Source organism: Haliotis rufescens, unplaced genomic scaffold, assembly GCF_023055435.1.
Source record: "Haliotis rufescens isolate VD_foot unplaced genomic scaffold, xgHalRufe1.0.p SCAF_8, whole genome shotgun sequence".
NCBI classification, from domain to species: Eukaryota; Metazoa; Mollusca; class Gastropoda; order Lepetellida; family Haliotidae; genus Haliotis; species Haliotis rufescens.
Window position 1 is genome coordinate 16,876,144 of NW_025964372.1, and position 17,590 is coordinate 16,893,733.

At 43.8% G+C, this 17,590-nt stretch overlaps 1 protein-coding gene across 3 annotated transcripts; it reads left to right on the plus strand.

Annotated features, from left to right (window-relative positions):
- Window positions 1-1,378: 1,378 nt before the first annotated feature.
- LOC124144820 lies at window positions 1,379-16,505 on the plus strand. Of its 3 annotated transcripts, XM_048389633.1 has the most exons (5): window positions 1,393-1,604; window positions 13,548-14,219; window positions 14,757-14,950; window positions 15,032-15,464; window positions 15,890-16,505. In XM_048389633.1, the coding sequence occupies exons 2-5, from the start codon at window positions 13,556-13,558 to the stop codon at window positions 16,183-16,185; spliced, it is 1,587 nt and encodes a 528-aa protein (XP_048245590.1). In that variant the 5' UTR covers window positions 1,393-1,604; window positions 13,548-13,555; the 3' UTR covers window positions 16,186-16,505. The 3 variants fall into 3 exon arrangements, with proteins under 3 accessions (XP_046370364.2, XP_048245590.1, XP_046370362.2); XM_046514408.2 differs by having other exon boundaries at window positions 1,379-1,520; window positions 14,757-15,464; XM_046514406.2 differs by having other exon boundaries at window positions 14,757-15,464.
- Window positions 16,506-17,590: the final 1,085 nt, after the last annotated feature.

The window sequence follows — 17,590 nt, forward strand, 5'->3', positions numbered from 1 at the left end:
GAAAAACGTTCTGTATTATTCATAAAAAATAATAACGTTCAATATGATACACTCAGAACATACTTTCTTGTGTGATTGTTGGCGTTATATAAGTGTGTATTATTTTGGTCGAAACATCCGTTAATCTAAAAATATAACTAGTCGTAAGGACAACTTCATGTTTGACACCAAAATGGTAACAATTTCTGAAAGGGTTTTGAAAGAGACATATCCTCAAAGCAAGATTTGATTTCCCGACAAATATAACCTCAAGAGTGTGGTACAAATCGCCAAGAGAAGTACACATAAAATTCTTGATCATGCTAACGTTTCATTATAGGTTGATGTAGGGTAGCCTAGTGACTAAAGTGTTGGCTCGCCAAGAGGAAAAATTGGTTCGATCCCCAAATGGGTGCAACGAGTGAAGCACTTTCTTGGCGTTCCCCGCTGTGTCAGGGCAAGACTTCCGTGGTCCAGTGGTAGAGCGTCTGCCCGTCATACCAAAGATGTTAAAAGACGGTATTTGTTGTTACCCTGCCTGGCGCTCGGCATTAAGGGGTTAAAACAAGGACTGGTCGGCTTGGAGTCAGTATACAGTGTTTGAGTGGGGTAATAATGTTAAACTGTAGCATGGTATCTCTGTGACCTAGTACTATAAAATCGGCATTAGTCCGGACTAGTACAAGCAGCCACACACACACACACACACACACAGAGGCTCACGTGCACACGTGTATGCCTGTCGCTATATAAGAACGCGACTTTAAACCCATTTCAACTCATTGCCGGAATATTGCTTAGAGCGCGTAAAACAATACTTACTATTAATGTAATCAATAACGATCATTGGATCATTCTCGGGGATTAAAATTGGTTTAATTCTGTACACGATGCGTCTTATAACACGAAGCTGGATATATTGAATATTATTTCTTCGTGTACAGAATCAAACCAATTTTAATCCCCGAGAATATATATAAGTGCACACGCACAAGCACCTGTTGACCGCCAGAGCCCTCACTGAAGTACGTGGGTTCATGGAGAGAAACAAATAGTCACATGTAATAGCAATTACGGATGTTAATTGCGATCATGCCATGTTATTTTAAGAAATCAACAATAGTCCTCCATGTGCTTCATTTGAAATGAGTATTCAATGTTTACAGATAGTAAATAATACATATGTTTTCGACCTCGATACTAAAGTTAAAGGACTTTCGGTTCGCATGTAAACAAACGACCAAAATTGCACTTGAAAAGTTTCCCATAAAAACGTATATGTCACGGGTTTAAAAAACTAAAATCTTTTGGAGTATTTTCTTCAACTTTTCAAGCCATCCTTCGTGTGATTGGCTGATTGCAAATTCCCCCCTATCTGATGATTTGCGCATGGCTGTCGACAGTGTATGTACACCACGCGTTGGGTTCGTCATGTTTACTCTTAAGCCGTGGTCTCCATTCGTGGCTCAGTCAAGGAAGAAAGAAGTTCCTCAAAGCTACACACCACACAAGTGATAATACCAACAAGGCGGGGTAGCCAGGTATACTATATATACTACACGTCCTCCGAGACTTAGCACTCCCCTACTAACACACATCGGTCGGTGCCCGTCAGCGCTTCAACGGTAAGGTTAGCATGTGTTATGTCAAGTATTGTACAACCCTGATCAGCAGGAGTGAGTGAACGAGGCTCTAATGCCTCTCGGTAGCATCTCATCACCACTGATCACGATTTTGTTGGTGTACACGATTTTTCTAAAAACTATTATTGTAGAATTTTTGTGTTTTTTCTTTCAAATTATGGTTCATTTTTAATATACTTGTATATAATTTACAATTGAGCTTTTTCGTCTGGTTATTGGTTTCTCAAATAATGGTAATATTCTTATTCAAAAACTAAGGTTAAGGGAAAACAAATTTATTAATTCTCTAATTTGTTTCATTTGTGGCCAATTTCTATTATATTCAAACAGTGTTTCGTCTTGGGATTCTAAATCCACACTCTGGAAAGGGCGTCGTAGGTTGGACGCTTGACCAATACATTTGACCATTAAATGTCAATGTAACGTTTTTAAAACAGAACGTTTAATTTGCAGAATAGAATTTTTTTTATCATAAAAACCATGCTCCAATTGTTTTCTAATTGATTTTCCGATAAACAGTGTACAAAATATATCTGAATATAGTTTACCCTTGGGTATGTTACAGATTAAATTCATTTATGATCTATGTTGTTGCAACCACAGTATACATTTTATCAACATCCTCAAAGATGTACATAATGTTGATATTTCATATAAGAAATAAACGATTCGTGGTCGTTGTTTATCGTACAATAAAACACTGAGGGAGAATAGACCACTGAGGGCTGCGCCTCTATGGTTTATTCTCCCTGCAGTGTTTTATTGTACGATAAACAACTCCCACTCGTCGTTTATTTCTAAAATAAACAGAATACAACATACAGAATATATCTGAATATAGTTTACCCTTTAGTAAAGTATATGTCATAATGAGCAGTATTGCAGACCCCGTGCATGTAAGTCTTTGAGTAACCTGTGAGTAATCGTGCAGGTAAATCTGTCAGTAATCGTGCAGGTAAATCTGTCAGTAATCGTGCAGGTAAATCTGTCAGTAATCGTGCAGGTAAATATGTGAGTAATCGTGCAGGTAAATATGTGAGTAACCGTGCAGGTAAATATGTGAGTAATCGTGCAGGTAAATATGTGAGTAACCGTGCAGGTACATCTTTGAGTAACTGTGCAGGTAAATATGTGAGTAATCGTGCAGGTAAATATGTGAGTAACCGTGCAGGTCAATCTGTCAGTAATCGTGCAGGTAAATATGTGAGTAACCGTGCAGGTAAATCTGTGAGTAACTGTGCAGGTAAATCTGTGAGTAACTGTGCAGGTACATCTATGTTAAATGTGCAGGTAAATCTGTGAGTAACCGTGCAGGTAAATCAGTGAGTAACCGTGCAGGTAAATCTGTGAGAGACCGTGCAGGTACATCTGTGACTTACCGTGCAGGTAAATCTGTGAGTAACCGTGCAGGTCAATCTGTGAGTAACCGTGCAGGTAAATCTGTGAGTAACCGTGCAGGTACATCTGTGAGTAACCGTGCAGGTACATCTGTGAGTAACCGTGCAGGTACATCTGTGAGTAACCGTGCAGGTCAATCTGTGAGTAACCGTGCAGGTAAATCTGTGAGTAACCGTGCAGGTAAATCTGTGAGTAACTGTGCAGGTCAATCTGTGAGTAACCGTGCATGTAAATCTGTGAGTAACCGTGCAGGTACATCTGTGAGTAACCGTGCAGGTACATCTGTGAGTAACCGTGCAGGTCAATCTGTGAGTAACCGTGCAGGTAAATCTGTGAGTAACCGTGCAGGTAAATCTGTGAGTAACCGTGCAGGTACATCTGTGAGTAACCGTGCAGGTACATCTGTGAGTAACCGTGCAGGTACATCTGTGAGTAACCGTGCAGGTACATCTGTGAGTAACCGTGCAGGTCAATCTGTGAGTTACCTGGCCCCGACTCAGTGTGGTCAGACAGTTCCCGTTACCGCCCAAGAAAGATGGTTCCAGTTTCAGCAATACATGTGGCATTGTTCTAGATAGGTACATAACTACGGCTGTATTGCTACATCGCGGCGGCGGTGGAATATTAGTAAAACAAAAACTGATGTCCAACACTGAGGTCAAGTCGGGTTAATGTGCGTTTCCAGTTCACCTGACTTTCAATTCAAACAACAGTTCTTTGGAAATAATATTTGTAGAGATACATTATTTTAAATGACCTGCATATTTCTTAAGTGCTTTTGGATTATGAAACTAATTTCTATGCAATGTTTCAACTGTAGACACATTGCAGGTGAATGTTTTTGTCATAAAACTGTCTCGAGCTTAATTTCCCCCGAAGGGAGTTTCCAATTTTATTTGTATTCGTGTGTGTGTGTGTGTGTGTGTGTGTGTGTGTGTGTGTGTGTGGAATAATCTTTGGTACGCTAACGAACACCATCAAACATAACAAAATCTATGCATTTTACACTATTAACACATTTTTTTTACGTTTGGGTACAAATGAGTATGTTATTAATAACTTAAATTCAAGAAATTATTAAAACCTAAAATTGAAATTTCAAACAAACTATTCAATTTTTCCCCGACTACCAGAAACGATTCATTTGGGGCATATTTCTGAACAAAGTTTCCATTTAAAATAGATTCGCGCCACCCCACAGAAATCAAATGGATGCTCTCTAATTGCTGTACAAAGTATGAACGATGTTATCTAACTTTATAGAATAATTCTGTAAAGCTGTCAGTTTCCTACTTGTCAGATAATCCTTTATTAAATCAGGCGTATATGGCACGAGCTTGTTTTCCAGCATCGCAGCCACATGCATTAAGTGCATTTCCATTACGACACAATGCCAGCATTGCTCTGTAGAGCATTCCGAGGCACAAACACGGAAAAAAAACTTAGGAAACCCCACAATGTATATTTTTGCTTAGGTTTTATACTGGATAGTATTTTCCTTTTCATGACACATTTTCAAATGTCAATGTACGTCTTTCAGTGCGTCATCGCCTTGTCGGCTGAATAATGTTATATTAAAAATATCAAATTTCAAATATCTAAGTTTCCGCCGTCTCTGTACCGCTACCTTCTGTAAGTATACGCTCTCCTATACTCTACCATGTTGTTCTGAAGCAGAGGAAGTCAATTACCCTTGGGAGGGGAGGAAGGAGGTTGGGGGTTAATGGGATGTTGTCAAATAATGGGGTTAAGTAACTGTTACAGCTTTTGAAAGAATCATAAAAGATCGGTGTTTTACAATGTAAAACATACAATGCACACTACAACCTTGTTGGAGTAGCTCAGTGGTTAAAGTGATTCCTCGTCACGCGGTAAACCTGGGTTCGATTCCCATCATGGTTAAAGGTAAAAACCATTTGTTTCCGTCGTCGTTTGGTTCGAAAACTGCTCAATACGGCTTAAAACCAATGTCACAACATTGGATCTAAAATCTGAAATATATAAATCGCCATTTATTCCAATTTCTGGTAACCTTTAAATATTATTTTGTTTATAAGTTGAAGCGTAAACATTTGTCTAAAAATAGTCGCGATATGGTAATCATTATGCCTATATCTGTAAAGGTCAAGGTGACACGTGGCCCGTCATTGGAAGCCATAACACAGGGCTGCTGTGTCTGGTTTAGAACGAAGTCGGTTCCATGTCGTAAGCTCACACGACATCAATATCACAGTGGGCTAAGCACATACGTATTATATTTACCTATATGGCTCAGATAAATACTTAGTGGTTGGCAACCAGACACAACTGTTAGATAAATATTGGAGTCAGGACGTTGCAATGTGGCGGTGGTCAACCTTCGACCTTGGTGCATAGCTGACGATTTGGAAAGAAAATATTGCTATTCTGAGTCGGCCGCTACTTTTGTCCTTTATAATCGGCAAATTGTGAATAGAGGTCACGTGACTTGGATATGTTTTGTCTTGCGGTTGACATGCGACTTTTCGAAAATCTCAGCTGCCTTCCCCGTTTTCTGATGCATATGGGACTAGTTAATGGTACATTAAAACCGACAGTTAATAGTTGATTTGATTAAATTTTCAATTGACTGGTAATGTTTTAAGATTGGAGTATGTATCGACTGTAAGAAGCATTCTCCAACGACGTAGTGTGTGGGCGCGGTATTGCTTTACGCTTTTCAACATCCCGGTAACATCACGACGGGAAGTAATGGGGGGGGGGGGGGTGAAGAATCGTCTTCACATATGGTACAAATCTGGAATCGACCCAGTGTTTCGACGTGATGCGCGAACACCTTAACCACTGGGCTACCTGATCTCAACTCAACAATACACTGGTGTGGGGTAGCCTCGAGGTCAGCGCATTCATTCGGGTGGCCCAGTCGTCTAAAGCGCCGCGATTCGCTGTACAGAGTTGCGTCCCTTGGGCACGCCAGAAACCTATGATTGTGGGTTCGAATCCCGGTTTGCACCGATTATGTTTCTAGGTTTGTCAGCACCATACCCGTGCTCATGGGTTTCACCGAAGTGGTAAACGTCTGAGATCTGCATCACTTCGGGCTTTCCACCCACATTAAGCTGACACGCCGCGATATAACTGGAATACTGTTAAAAGCGGCGTTAAACCCAACTCACTCACTCACTCACTCACTCACTCACTCACCCACTCCTACGCGAGGACAATGAGAATCCGCAGTGAAATTAGAGATGGTTGATGGCATAATCTTGCCATATATCTTCCAAAGTAATAATATTCATATATTCGACAAGTTTATATAACTATTTCACCGATCAGTAATTGATGTGGATGCGCCATCTTGCTTGACAGTAATGAAAGAACGATGTTACCAAGAATACGTTAAATCACAAGGGAGGTAATTTAAACAGCACCATGACGTCAGCCTATTATGACGTAACTCAAAATGTGTACTTTATCGCAAAATTCCCCTCACCTCATAGTGTCAGTAGTGTAAATGTATAGTGTTGAAGTCCATGGGTAACATTTCAGCAGAAACCTGCTTTTAATCTCGGACAGCGATTTCCGCAACTGTCTTTCATTATCTGTCCTGGACGAACCACGATTCTCTCGGAGCGTTGTTTCGTCTTAAGGTCTTTTCAGTTTTGATCGCCGTCTGCAAGGGTGTAACTTACGTGGGAATTTCAAATGCGCAGTAATCATTCGCAATTAACACACATTTGCCCATACTTACACGTGCATTCACACGCACTCGTACGCACTCTTCGAACACGAAAGGACGCTGCGGTAGCCTTGTGGTTAAAGCGTTCGTTCGTCACACCGAAGATCAAGGTTCAATTCCCCATATGTGTGAAGTCCATATATGGTGTCCCTCGTCCAAATATTGCTTGAGTATTGCTAAATGCAGTATAGAACAATACTCACTCACTCACTCACTCACTCTCATACATAACACGTCTTGACACTGTGACGAACACGCAGCTGCCCAGTATCTCCTAATTAATCTGCTTTCAGCGTTTCCTCCCACATTTAACTGCAACGCCGTGGTATAACTGGAATAATGTTTAAGGCGGCCTAAAAAATCCAGCTCACTCATTATTCTGTCACATTTTGAATACCACTGACCAATAATGATTAAAATGGACAAGATTCTCAATCCTCAATTTACAATAACCCCGCGTAAATTCCGGGTTAGAATTGATCCCTACAAACTATACTGGTCATGAGAGGCGACTTAGTGGATCGGGTGGTTAGGCTCAGTGACTTGTTGGGGGCACGGGTGGCCCAGTCGTCTAAAGCGCCGCGATCCGCTGTGCAGAGTTGCGTCCCTTGGACACGCCAGAAACCTATGATCGAGGGTTCGAATCCCGGTTCGCCCCGATTATGTTTCTAGGTTTGTCAGCACCATACCCGTGCTCGTGGATTTCACCGAAGTGGTAAACGTCTGAGACCTGCATCACTTCGGGCTTTCCTCCCACATAAAGCTGACACGCCATGATATAACTGGAATAATGTTAAAAGTGGCGTTAAACCCAACTCACTCACTCAGTGACTTGGTTGATGCGGGGCGGTCGGGTAGCCTAGTGGTTAAAGCGTTCGCTCGTCACGCCGGAAACCCGGGTTCGATTCCCGACATGGGTACAATGTGTGAAGCCCATTTCTGGTCTCCCCCGCCGTGATATTGCTGGAATATTGCTAAAAGCGGCGTAAAACCATACTCACTCACTCACTTGGTTGATGCATGTTGGTTTGGTAGGTTGCTCATACTATCAATCACTGGTTTGTATATATTTTGAATATTGGAGTGCAACGCCAAGCAAACATTTTACAATGTATGGGTATTTATCCTTAAAAAATGCTTATGTTGAGAGTATATTCTAGATAGTTGGGAAGAGATGACTTGGTAGATTTTTAGCGGACCGGCTGGCAGCTGGGTAATTGGCCACAGTATAAAAAACAGTCAGTTGTGTTTGTTTGTGCGTTGTTTAACGCCGCACTCTGCAATATTCTTGTTATATGACAGCGGTCTGTAAATAATCGAGTCTGGATCAGATAATCCAGTGATTGGCAGCATGAGCATCGATCCACGGAATTGGGATACGATGACATGCATCAACCAAGTCAGCGAGCCTGACCACCTGATCCCGTTAGTCGCGAACCGACAGCTATTCCGAACGCTGCGCAAACAGCTTGCGCTGCCCACCCAACAACTTACAGCCGCTCGCGTTCGCACGTACGTACGTGTACAAATGCACGAGTGGAACCTTTCAGTGCACATAGTTTGATCTTGTTGTGCCATTGTTCCGAGGCCACAGACATCTACTTGTTCCCCGCGCTCTGCCCAGCCAACAACACCACGATCCATGCTATTTCCGTCCCATATCGTACACGACAGAAGCAAATTGGTTTAAACATGGCCGTGAACGCAAATAAATCCTGTATCTGCACGAATATTTGTCAGAGTTTGCTGATATTTGGAACCTATTTGGAAGTAGAGAGGATAAGCGTTTTACACAATAAGCAAAGCGAGACGCTGACACGTGTGAGACATCCCCCTGTCCTAACGAGAGGGAAACAATTACTCCTCACTCCAGCACGTGACGCTACACTAATCCAGCCTCGCATTTAAGCTTGTATATTTCCTCAAGTGCATATCATAATGTCACGTGTTTGATCATCCAACTGTACCGACATTATTTGATAAGCACCAGGTGGAACGGGTTATCGCAGCGGCCATGTTGCTCGGAGTAACGCCTGTGTAATTGTTGTGGCGGGCCATGTGGTTTCCATGCTGGATAAGGGGAGGAGGGACACACGCGTAATTGAGGTTAAAGAACAGGAAGAGAACACGAGTTTTGCGAGGACAAGAAAGTGGCACTGTCTAAACTCAGATCCGTCTGTAATGGGATGAAGAATATGGTCATGCACTGTCTAAGCTTGGATCGTGTTTGTCCTGCACCATGACGTGGAATATAAATTATATATTTTATGAAAACCAAACCAATATGTATAGATGCAGAAGTCTAGCTAGGCTCAATCAGCATCAGGAAAATTATTTGGTTTAGTTTTAGAGAAATGTATTGCGTAATACAAGATTTCATGGACTAAATGTCAGTCAAGGATCATGTTTACATATTGAAATATGCTATAGCTTCATTGACATAAAAGACTAGATAGGAGCTATTTTTCGGGGAAATGACAGAAGTGTGCTGTGGTCGCATCTAGAACCCAACTAAAACCCATCTAGAACCCACCGAGAACCCATAAAGAGCCCTCCCAGAACCCACCTAGAACCCATATAGAGCCCATCTGGAACCCACCTAAAACCCATCTAGAACCCATATAGAGCCCACCTAGAACCCACCTAAAACCCATCTAGAACCCATATAGAGCCCATCTAGAACCCACCTAGAACCCATGTAGAGCCCATCTAGAACCCAACTAGAACCCATATAGAGCCCATCTAGAACCCACCTAGAACCCATAAAGAGCCCATCCAGAACCCACCTAAAACACATCTAGAACCCATATCGAGCCCATCTAGATCCCATAAAGAGCCCATCCAGAACCCACCTAGAACCCATAAAGAGCCCATCCAGAACCCACCTAAAACACATCTAGAACCCATATAGAGCCTACCTAGAACCCATAAAGAGCCCATCTAGATCCCATAAAGAGCCCATCCAGAATCAACCTAAAACATACCTAGAACCCATATAGAGCCCAACTAGAACCCACCTAGAACCAATATAGAGCCCATCCAGAACCCACCTAGAACCCATAAAGAGCCCATCTAGAACCCACCTAGAACCCATAAAGAGCCCATCCAGAACCCACCTAGAACCCATAAAGAGCCCATCCAGAACCCACCTAAAACACATCTAGAACACATATAGAGCCTACCTAGAACCCATAAAGAGCCCATCAGAACTAGAACCCACCTAGAACCAATATAGAGCCCATCCAGAACCCAACTAGAACCCATATAGAGCCCATCCAGAACCCATATAGAGCCCATCCAGAACCCAACTAGAACCCATCTAGAACCAACATAGAGCCCATCCAGAACCCAACTAGAACCCACATAGAGCCCACCCAGAACCCAACTAGAACCCACATAGAGCCCACCCAGAACCCAACTAGAACCTACCAAGAACCCATCTAGAACCCACATAGAGCCCATCCAGAACCCAACTAGAACCCACCAAGAACCCATCTAGAACCCACATAGAGCCCGTCCAGAACCCAACTAGAACCCACCAAGAACCCATCTAGAACCCACATAGAGCTCACCCAGAACCCACCTAGAACCCACATAGAGCCCATCCAGAACCCAACTAGAACCCATCTAGAACCAACATAGAGCCCATCCAGAACCCAACTAGAACCCAAATAGAGCCCACCCAGAACCCACCTAGAACCCACATAGAGCCCACCCAGAACCCAACTAGAACCTACCAAGAACCCATCTAGAACCCGCATAGAGCCCGTCCAGAACCCACCTAGAACCCACCAAGAACCCATCTAGAACCCACATAGAGCCCACCCAGAACCCACCTAGAACCCACATAGAGCCCATCCAGAACCCAACTAGAACCCACCAAGAACCCATCTAGAACCCACATAGAGCCCACCTAGAACCCACATAGAGCCCATCCAGAACCCAACTAGAACCCACCTTGAACCCATCTAGAACCCACATAGAGCCCATCCAGAACCCAACTAGAACCCACCAAGAACCCATCTAGAACCCACATAGAGCCCGTCTAGAACCCAACTAGTACCCACCAAGAACCCATCTAGAACCCACATAGAGCCCATCCAGAACCCAACTAGAACCCACCAAGAACCCATCTAGAACCCACATAGAGCCCACCGAGAACCCACCTAGAACTCACATAGAGCCCATCCAGAACCAAACTAGAACCCACCAAGAACCCATCTAGAACCCACATAGAGCCCGTCCAGAACCCAACTAGAACCCACCAAGAACCCATCTAGAACCCACATAGAGCTCACCCAGAACCCACCTAGAACCCCCATAGAGCCCATCCAGAACCCAACTAGAACCCACCAAGAACCCATCTAGAACCCACATAGAGCCCGTCCAGGACCCAACTAGTACCCACCCAGAACCCATCTAGAACCCACATAGAGCCCATCCAGAACCCAACTAGAGCCCACCCAGAACCCACCTAGAACCCATCCAGAACCCATCTAGAACCCACATAGAGCCCATCCAGAACCCAACTAGAACCCATAGAGAGTCCATCCAGAACCCAACTGGAACCTAACTAGAACCCATATAGAACCCATATAGAACCCACCTAGAACCCGTATAGAGCCCATCTAGAACCCACCTTGAACCCCGCCTGCCTAGCTAGAACCCACCTAGAGCCCATACACAGCCGAACGAGAACCCATCTAGCAACCACCTTAGATAATTGCTACAGTGTCGGTCGAACATAAACATGTTGGTAAGAATAAGAAACTAGTGGTCGAAGGATCAGAAATCGCAAGCGTAATTATGGGACATTGTAGTTAGCACAATCAATTTGGATAATAAAGTAATATGACAATGTATAAGTGCCACCTCAAATTAAAGTTAGAGCGAGTAACCTATTGTTTTTATGACCTAATTTAAACTTGCGACGAGTGCAAATTGGTCCCAGTCCCGTTTCTCTTGAACAATTACGGAAAAACTAGTCTTAGTAGGACAGGGGAAGTAGTGATTCAAACCTGGATCCGTCTTTAAATCATTAGTACTGTGACTCCTGAACTCCACACCGCGTTAATGCAATGCGCTGCCTCAGGCTCCGCCATCTCTGCCAATAGGGAATATATACCAGCTTTGTCGACGACCTCGGGGGCGGATAATGAGATTCAGACAGGGGAAATATTCGGCTATTAAGTCTTAATGAAAACCAAACTTGGAAATTTGTTGTTGTCCACGCCACGAAACAATAGCCACACTGATCAACGTTATACGGCCATGATGTTTGTTGTGGTCGTGATTTCATCTGAATTTGTTTGAAGGATTGTTTGGATACTTTGGTTTATTGTTTCTGTGGGGTTAGGAAAACCCTTAACGGAGAGGCATTATGCTGAACGTTAAACAGTGCTTTCGCTTGTAGATAAACTCAAGCCACTGAATCGTTGTCCTTGTGGCGCATATTGTATTTTATGCACAAACTGGATCCCGCCCAGTGAGTGAGGCAGGTTTTATGCCGCTTATAGCAATACCCCAGCAATATCAAGGACGGGGGGAACACTATAAATGGGCTTCATACATTGTACCCATATGGGGAATCTAACCCGGGCCTTCGGCGTGACCAGCAAACGCTTTAACCACTACGCTATCCCAGCTAGGTCGTCAACACTGCATTTAGTTTAACATTTAGCCCAGAAATAAAGTGAAAAAAAATGGCGAAATTCCATTTAAAAAAATCCTGACGAGGCAAAAACCAGCAGCACTGATTCCAACTTTTTCACATCCAAGACTTTTACGCTCCAGTATTAGTATCAGAATATATATATTTGCTGTGTGGATCTTATTTTAAAATATATATCTACAACATATATATAATATAATCCAAATAGAGCCCAGAACCATCCTTAATTTCAGTAGCTAAGGCAATCAAGACTTGAACTTGACTCCATATTTATTATTCCGTATGGCCTGGGAGACTTCCTACACTGAAATTGACAGTAGCGCCAGTAGAATGTTGTTTCGGCCACTGTTGTTTTTTGTTGTTGTTGTTGACAATACATCATTTACAAGGCATCCGGCATGTTCAGCGAACATGTTCCCAATTTCCCCCAAAAAAATTATATATATATATTTTTATTTTTTTTTATTTATTTATTTATATTTTTTTTTATTATTATTATTTTTTTTATTTTTTTTTTTGGGGGGGGGCATTTTTATTTGTGTGTGTGCGTGTGTGCGTGCGTGCGTGCGTGCGTGCGTGCGTGCGTGCGTGCGTAAGTATGACATGTCAGCCCGTTGTTGTACGCAGATATAAGTCCACTGCTTGCAATGAGTGCTCGGCAACGTGTACCGACTTAAACCCAAACTAGAGAAACTGGTCATCTCTGTATTTCCGGAAACGCCATAGGCATTGAAATATACTTAGTATAGAATATAGAATCTCTAGAAAATATTCCGAAACTGAGACGGGTGTATAAGTGGTTAGCACTTCAGTATACTTTAACCAGTTTTATTAGACACATAAGGTACAATATTTTGATGTCCATTTTCCACGTTCAACACCCTCATATCCCCGAGCTACTCCTGGACGCGACGTGAACCCATCTGACTCTCACTCACTCACCCATTCCTCAATGTGCGAACCTTGAAGCGTAGTGGGGAATTGAACCCGGGTCTTTGGCATGACGAGCGAACGCTTTAACCACAACGCTACACCACAGTCCCATTGCTACTGTTAACTCTCATGACGATAAGTTTGTCGCCAAGTGAAACTCACTGACTTAGTAATGGTAATTAATTGACTCATTTTATCAATACAGATACAAGAATGGCGAGCAGCGTAGGCCTGATCACCCTGGTGATAGTGAGTATATTGGGCGTGTCCAACGCCCTCAGTGTGGCCCCACCCTCAGACAAACGTTACCAGTTGCCTGACCATCTACAGTGGCTCGGTAACGCAGGGTTTCCGGCCGGGGGCCAAGCGCCCGGTAGTCATCAACTGATCCGGAAAGAGGTGAAAAAGACAAACAAGACGCGCCTGGACGTGAGCTATCAGAATGACCAGTCGCAGGTAGAAGAAACTGCGTACCAGCATGTCGGACAGAAACGCCAGAACGCTTGCAAGAGCGCAAACAGCTTCCTCAAGACCAAACTGAAGAACCTGCGCCATCAATACAAGCAGAAGATGAAGGCTATCAAAAAAATCATCATTAAACTGCTCGATGACAGCTTCGACGACCCCAACGATCCCTTGGCGGATTTCTGTACCGTCAACGGCGAGGTGGTCGACGTTCCAACGTCTAACGCGCCGCTCAACGATGAAAACATCCGGGCAGCCAACAGCGAGGAACCTTGCAAGGTTAGCCCATGGGCGGAGTGGAGCACTCTGGCGTTCGGTACCCTCGAGAGACGCCGGCAGGTGGTTCGCGAGGGGTGCGGCTGCCCCCCTGAGGATGAGCTGGTGCAGGTGATCGACGTGGGCCACTACCTAGGTAGGGTGACCGAAATCATAATAGTTAGTTAAGATGGGTGAGGGAAATGGTGTGTCTCATGCTCGTGAGTGAGTGTTTGTCTGTTGTTAACGCCGCACTCAGCAATATTCCAGCTATATGACGGCGGTCTGTAAATAATCCGAGTCTGGACTAGACAATGCAGTGATTGACATCACGAGAATCGCTCCACGAGTGAGTGAGTGAAATGAGTAAGTGAGGTTTAACGCCGCTTTGAACAATATTTCAGTTATATCACGGCATGTCAGCTTTATATTGGCAGTAAGACCAAAGTGACACAGGCCTCAGTCGTTTACCACTTCGGCGACAAACCTTGAAACATAATTGGGACTAACGAGGATTCGAACCCACGATCATAGCCAGACATGCTATGACAGACTGTTTGATTATTTCCTGGTGCTCGCTGAATTCTTCTTGTATAAATCTGCTAAACACAGCATTTCGTTTTTGTAAAGCAACTGTAGTAGGATAACAATACTATGCGTGTCTTGATGTCAAATGCCTGCTTTCCCACCCTAGGGAACAACACATCGCAGGAGTTTCAAAACCCTGACGTTGTTGGTACTAATTTCGACGACGATTTCCTCAACCACTTCGGGGGCAACAACGGCAACGGCGATAACAGTGGAGGGAACGGCGGCAACACTGGGGGATACGGGGGCGGTAATGGCGGCAACGGTGTTGGCAACAATGGTGGTAACAATGGCGGCAACAATGGCATCAACAACGGTGGCAACAACGGCAGCAACAACGGCGGCAACAACGGCAGCCTTGGGAACGGCAATGGTGGCAATAATGGCGGCAACAACGGCGGTAACGGAATTGATGGCAACACAGGTGGTAACGGCAATGGCGGCACAGGAAACGGTAATGGCGGCTCCAACAGCATCGGTAATGGTGGGTCCGGAACCAGATCAACTATTCGGGATATCCTTCTTGTCCTCGATTCTTCCGGTTCCATTGAAAGTGACGATTTCGAGCTGATGAAAGATGGCGTGGTTATGATGATTGACTTATTTTGCGGTGGTTTTGGGCCCCTCAACACCAACAACCGCCTCGCCATGGTCCAGTTTGCTAGTAACGTCACCGTCATCCACCGATTCAGCGACTCGCAGAATCCTTTTGACTTAAAGGAAAAGGTGCGGAGACTCAGGCACTACAAGGGGAACACGTGTACCGGAAATGCGCTGCAGACTGGCTTGAAGAAAGTTTTCACTTTCCTTTATGGTAAGTCGTAAAATCACTAGGGCTACTGGGCTGTTTAATTCGGCTTGCACTTAATCACTTAATACGAAATGTGACCGTGGTGTGTTTAATGCACTTGAATAGAAAGTTTAAAAAAATATTTATCATTCACAAAGGCAAAAACGATGGCATCCGGTTCAGTATTTGCTACCATTTACGATTTAAATTCAATTTTTTAAGGTAGTTCACATTTAACGAAATCTTGAAATTTTGAAATCTGTGCAGTTTTATTCTTCTATATCTTCTTGCCGATTTAGAGATTTTGAGTCTTTTTGTTGAAGAGTTCTTTTTTTTCTCTTTTTTTTAACACACACGTAACACACATGTCTCTAGTGGAACCCGGTGATGTTTAATTATATATTCATGCTTATCGTACCGTTAACAAATGTATTATCAATAACCTCCAGGCATGCGTGACTTCACCGTGAAAGACACCCTGATCGTGACCGATGGCCAGTCCAACTGTGGCATTGACATCCGTCGCGCGGCCTCCGAACTACAGCATGCCAGCAACGTCTTTGCCCTTGGCGTCGGCATAGCTGGCAAGGTCAAGGCCAGAGATGAAGTCAAGTCTGTCGTTTCGATGCAGGATCCTCATCACATTTTCTCTCTAGCCAAGTTCGCCGACTTCAAGGCAATGGTAGAAAACCTCAAGAGAAACAGGGCTACCAACAACCCGTGCACGCCCATCCAAGAACCTTGAACCGCCCCAGAATGAGGTCAAAGAGCGGTTTTGGTTGGGAGCATTAACCTGGTTTCGGCAGATTTTTAACGGAATATGTTGGGAATGTGACACTGAGCCTCGATGTGGAAGATTGTTCTGTTAGGTTCTGACTTTAAATTACAATAAATCAAATGACGTTACATTTTGAACCTAGAACTGTTGAAAGAAGCTGATCTGTCTTAAGATCGTGTAACAGGTTTCCGCCTGCTTGTCCAACTGTATATATTATACATTTACACCTGTACGAACCCGCAGCCAATACTTGTATTGTTTGTGAATAAAATGACTTTCACAAACTCCCCCACCCGAGATCATATCTCTATGACTTCCTACCACAGGAGGAATGAGCGAATATAAACTACCATTAAGTCCCAGAAATACGGTTGTCTTATTTAAAAATATATATCTACAAAATACAAAATAAAATACAATTGGAGCCCAGAACAATGTTTACTAGAGCTCAGGCAATCTGGACTTCAGTTGCCAAATCGTTCTAGACTTGAGTTAGTTTCATTTTAAAAAGAATTCTTCAGGTCTGGGAGACTGACTAGAGCGAATATTAAACTTCGTGAATGTACGCCCCTATTTGCAAATGACATGTGTACCATGCACCCCATTGGGATTCCTGGGTACAATAGGTCCTAAACAACCTATCCTGGTCGCAAGAGGCGACATTGTGGATCGGGTGGTCAGGCTCGGTGACTTGTTTGATTGTGTGTGTCGACGAACCCGGACGTCGTGGATCGATACGTGCAGTATGAATCACAGACAAGATTATTTACAGGCCGTTGTCATACAGATGGACTGTTGATGAGTGGGTCGTTAAACGACAAACAAACAAACTGTACCGTGGCAGGAAACGATTAAGGATCAGACATAACAAGTGTAAGGGTCGAAATACGTCCTTTGGGTAGGATGACACACAGGCTACCATGAATGGAGACACACACACCACACAATGAGGACACACGCACGCACACGCACGCACACGCACGCACACGCACGCAAACACATGGACATAAACACATCTACAGACAGACACTCACGCACAATAAAAAGAGACACACGACGTCAGACAACAGACATACATGTCACAAACAGACGCAGACGTACACACAGACACACCGACATACTCTAACTCACAACAATAGAAGTCCACACACAACGGATAGACACACACACTGACATATCCACACAGACATAAATGCCAACATAGACACACCGACATATCCACACAGACACAGATGCCAACATAGACACACCGACATATCCACACAGATAACGATGCCAACATACACACACCAACATATCCACACAGACACAGATGCCAACATAGACACACCGACATATCCACACAGATAACGATGCCAACATACACACACCA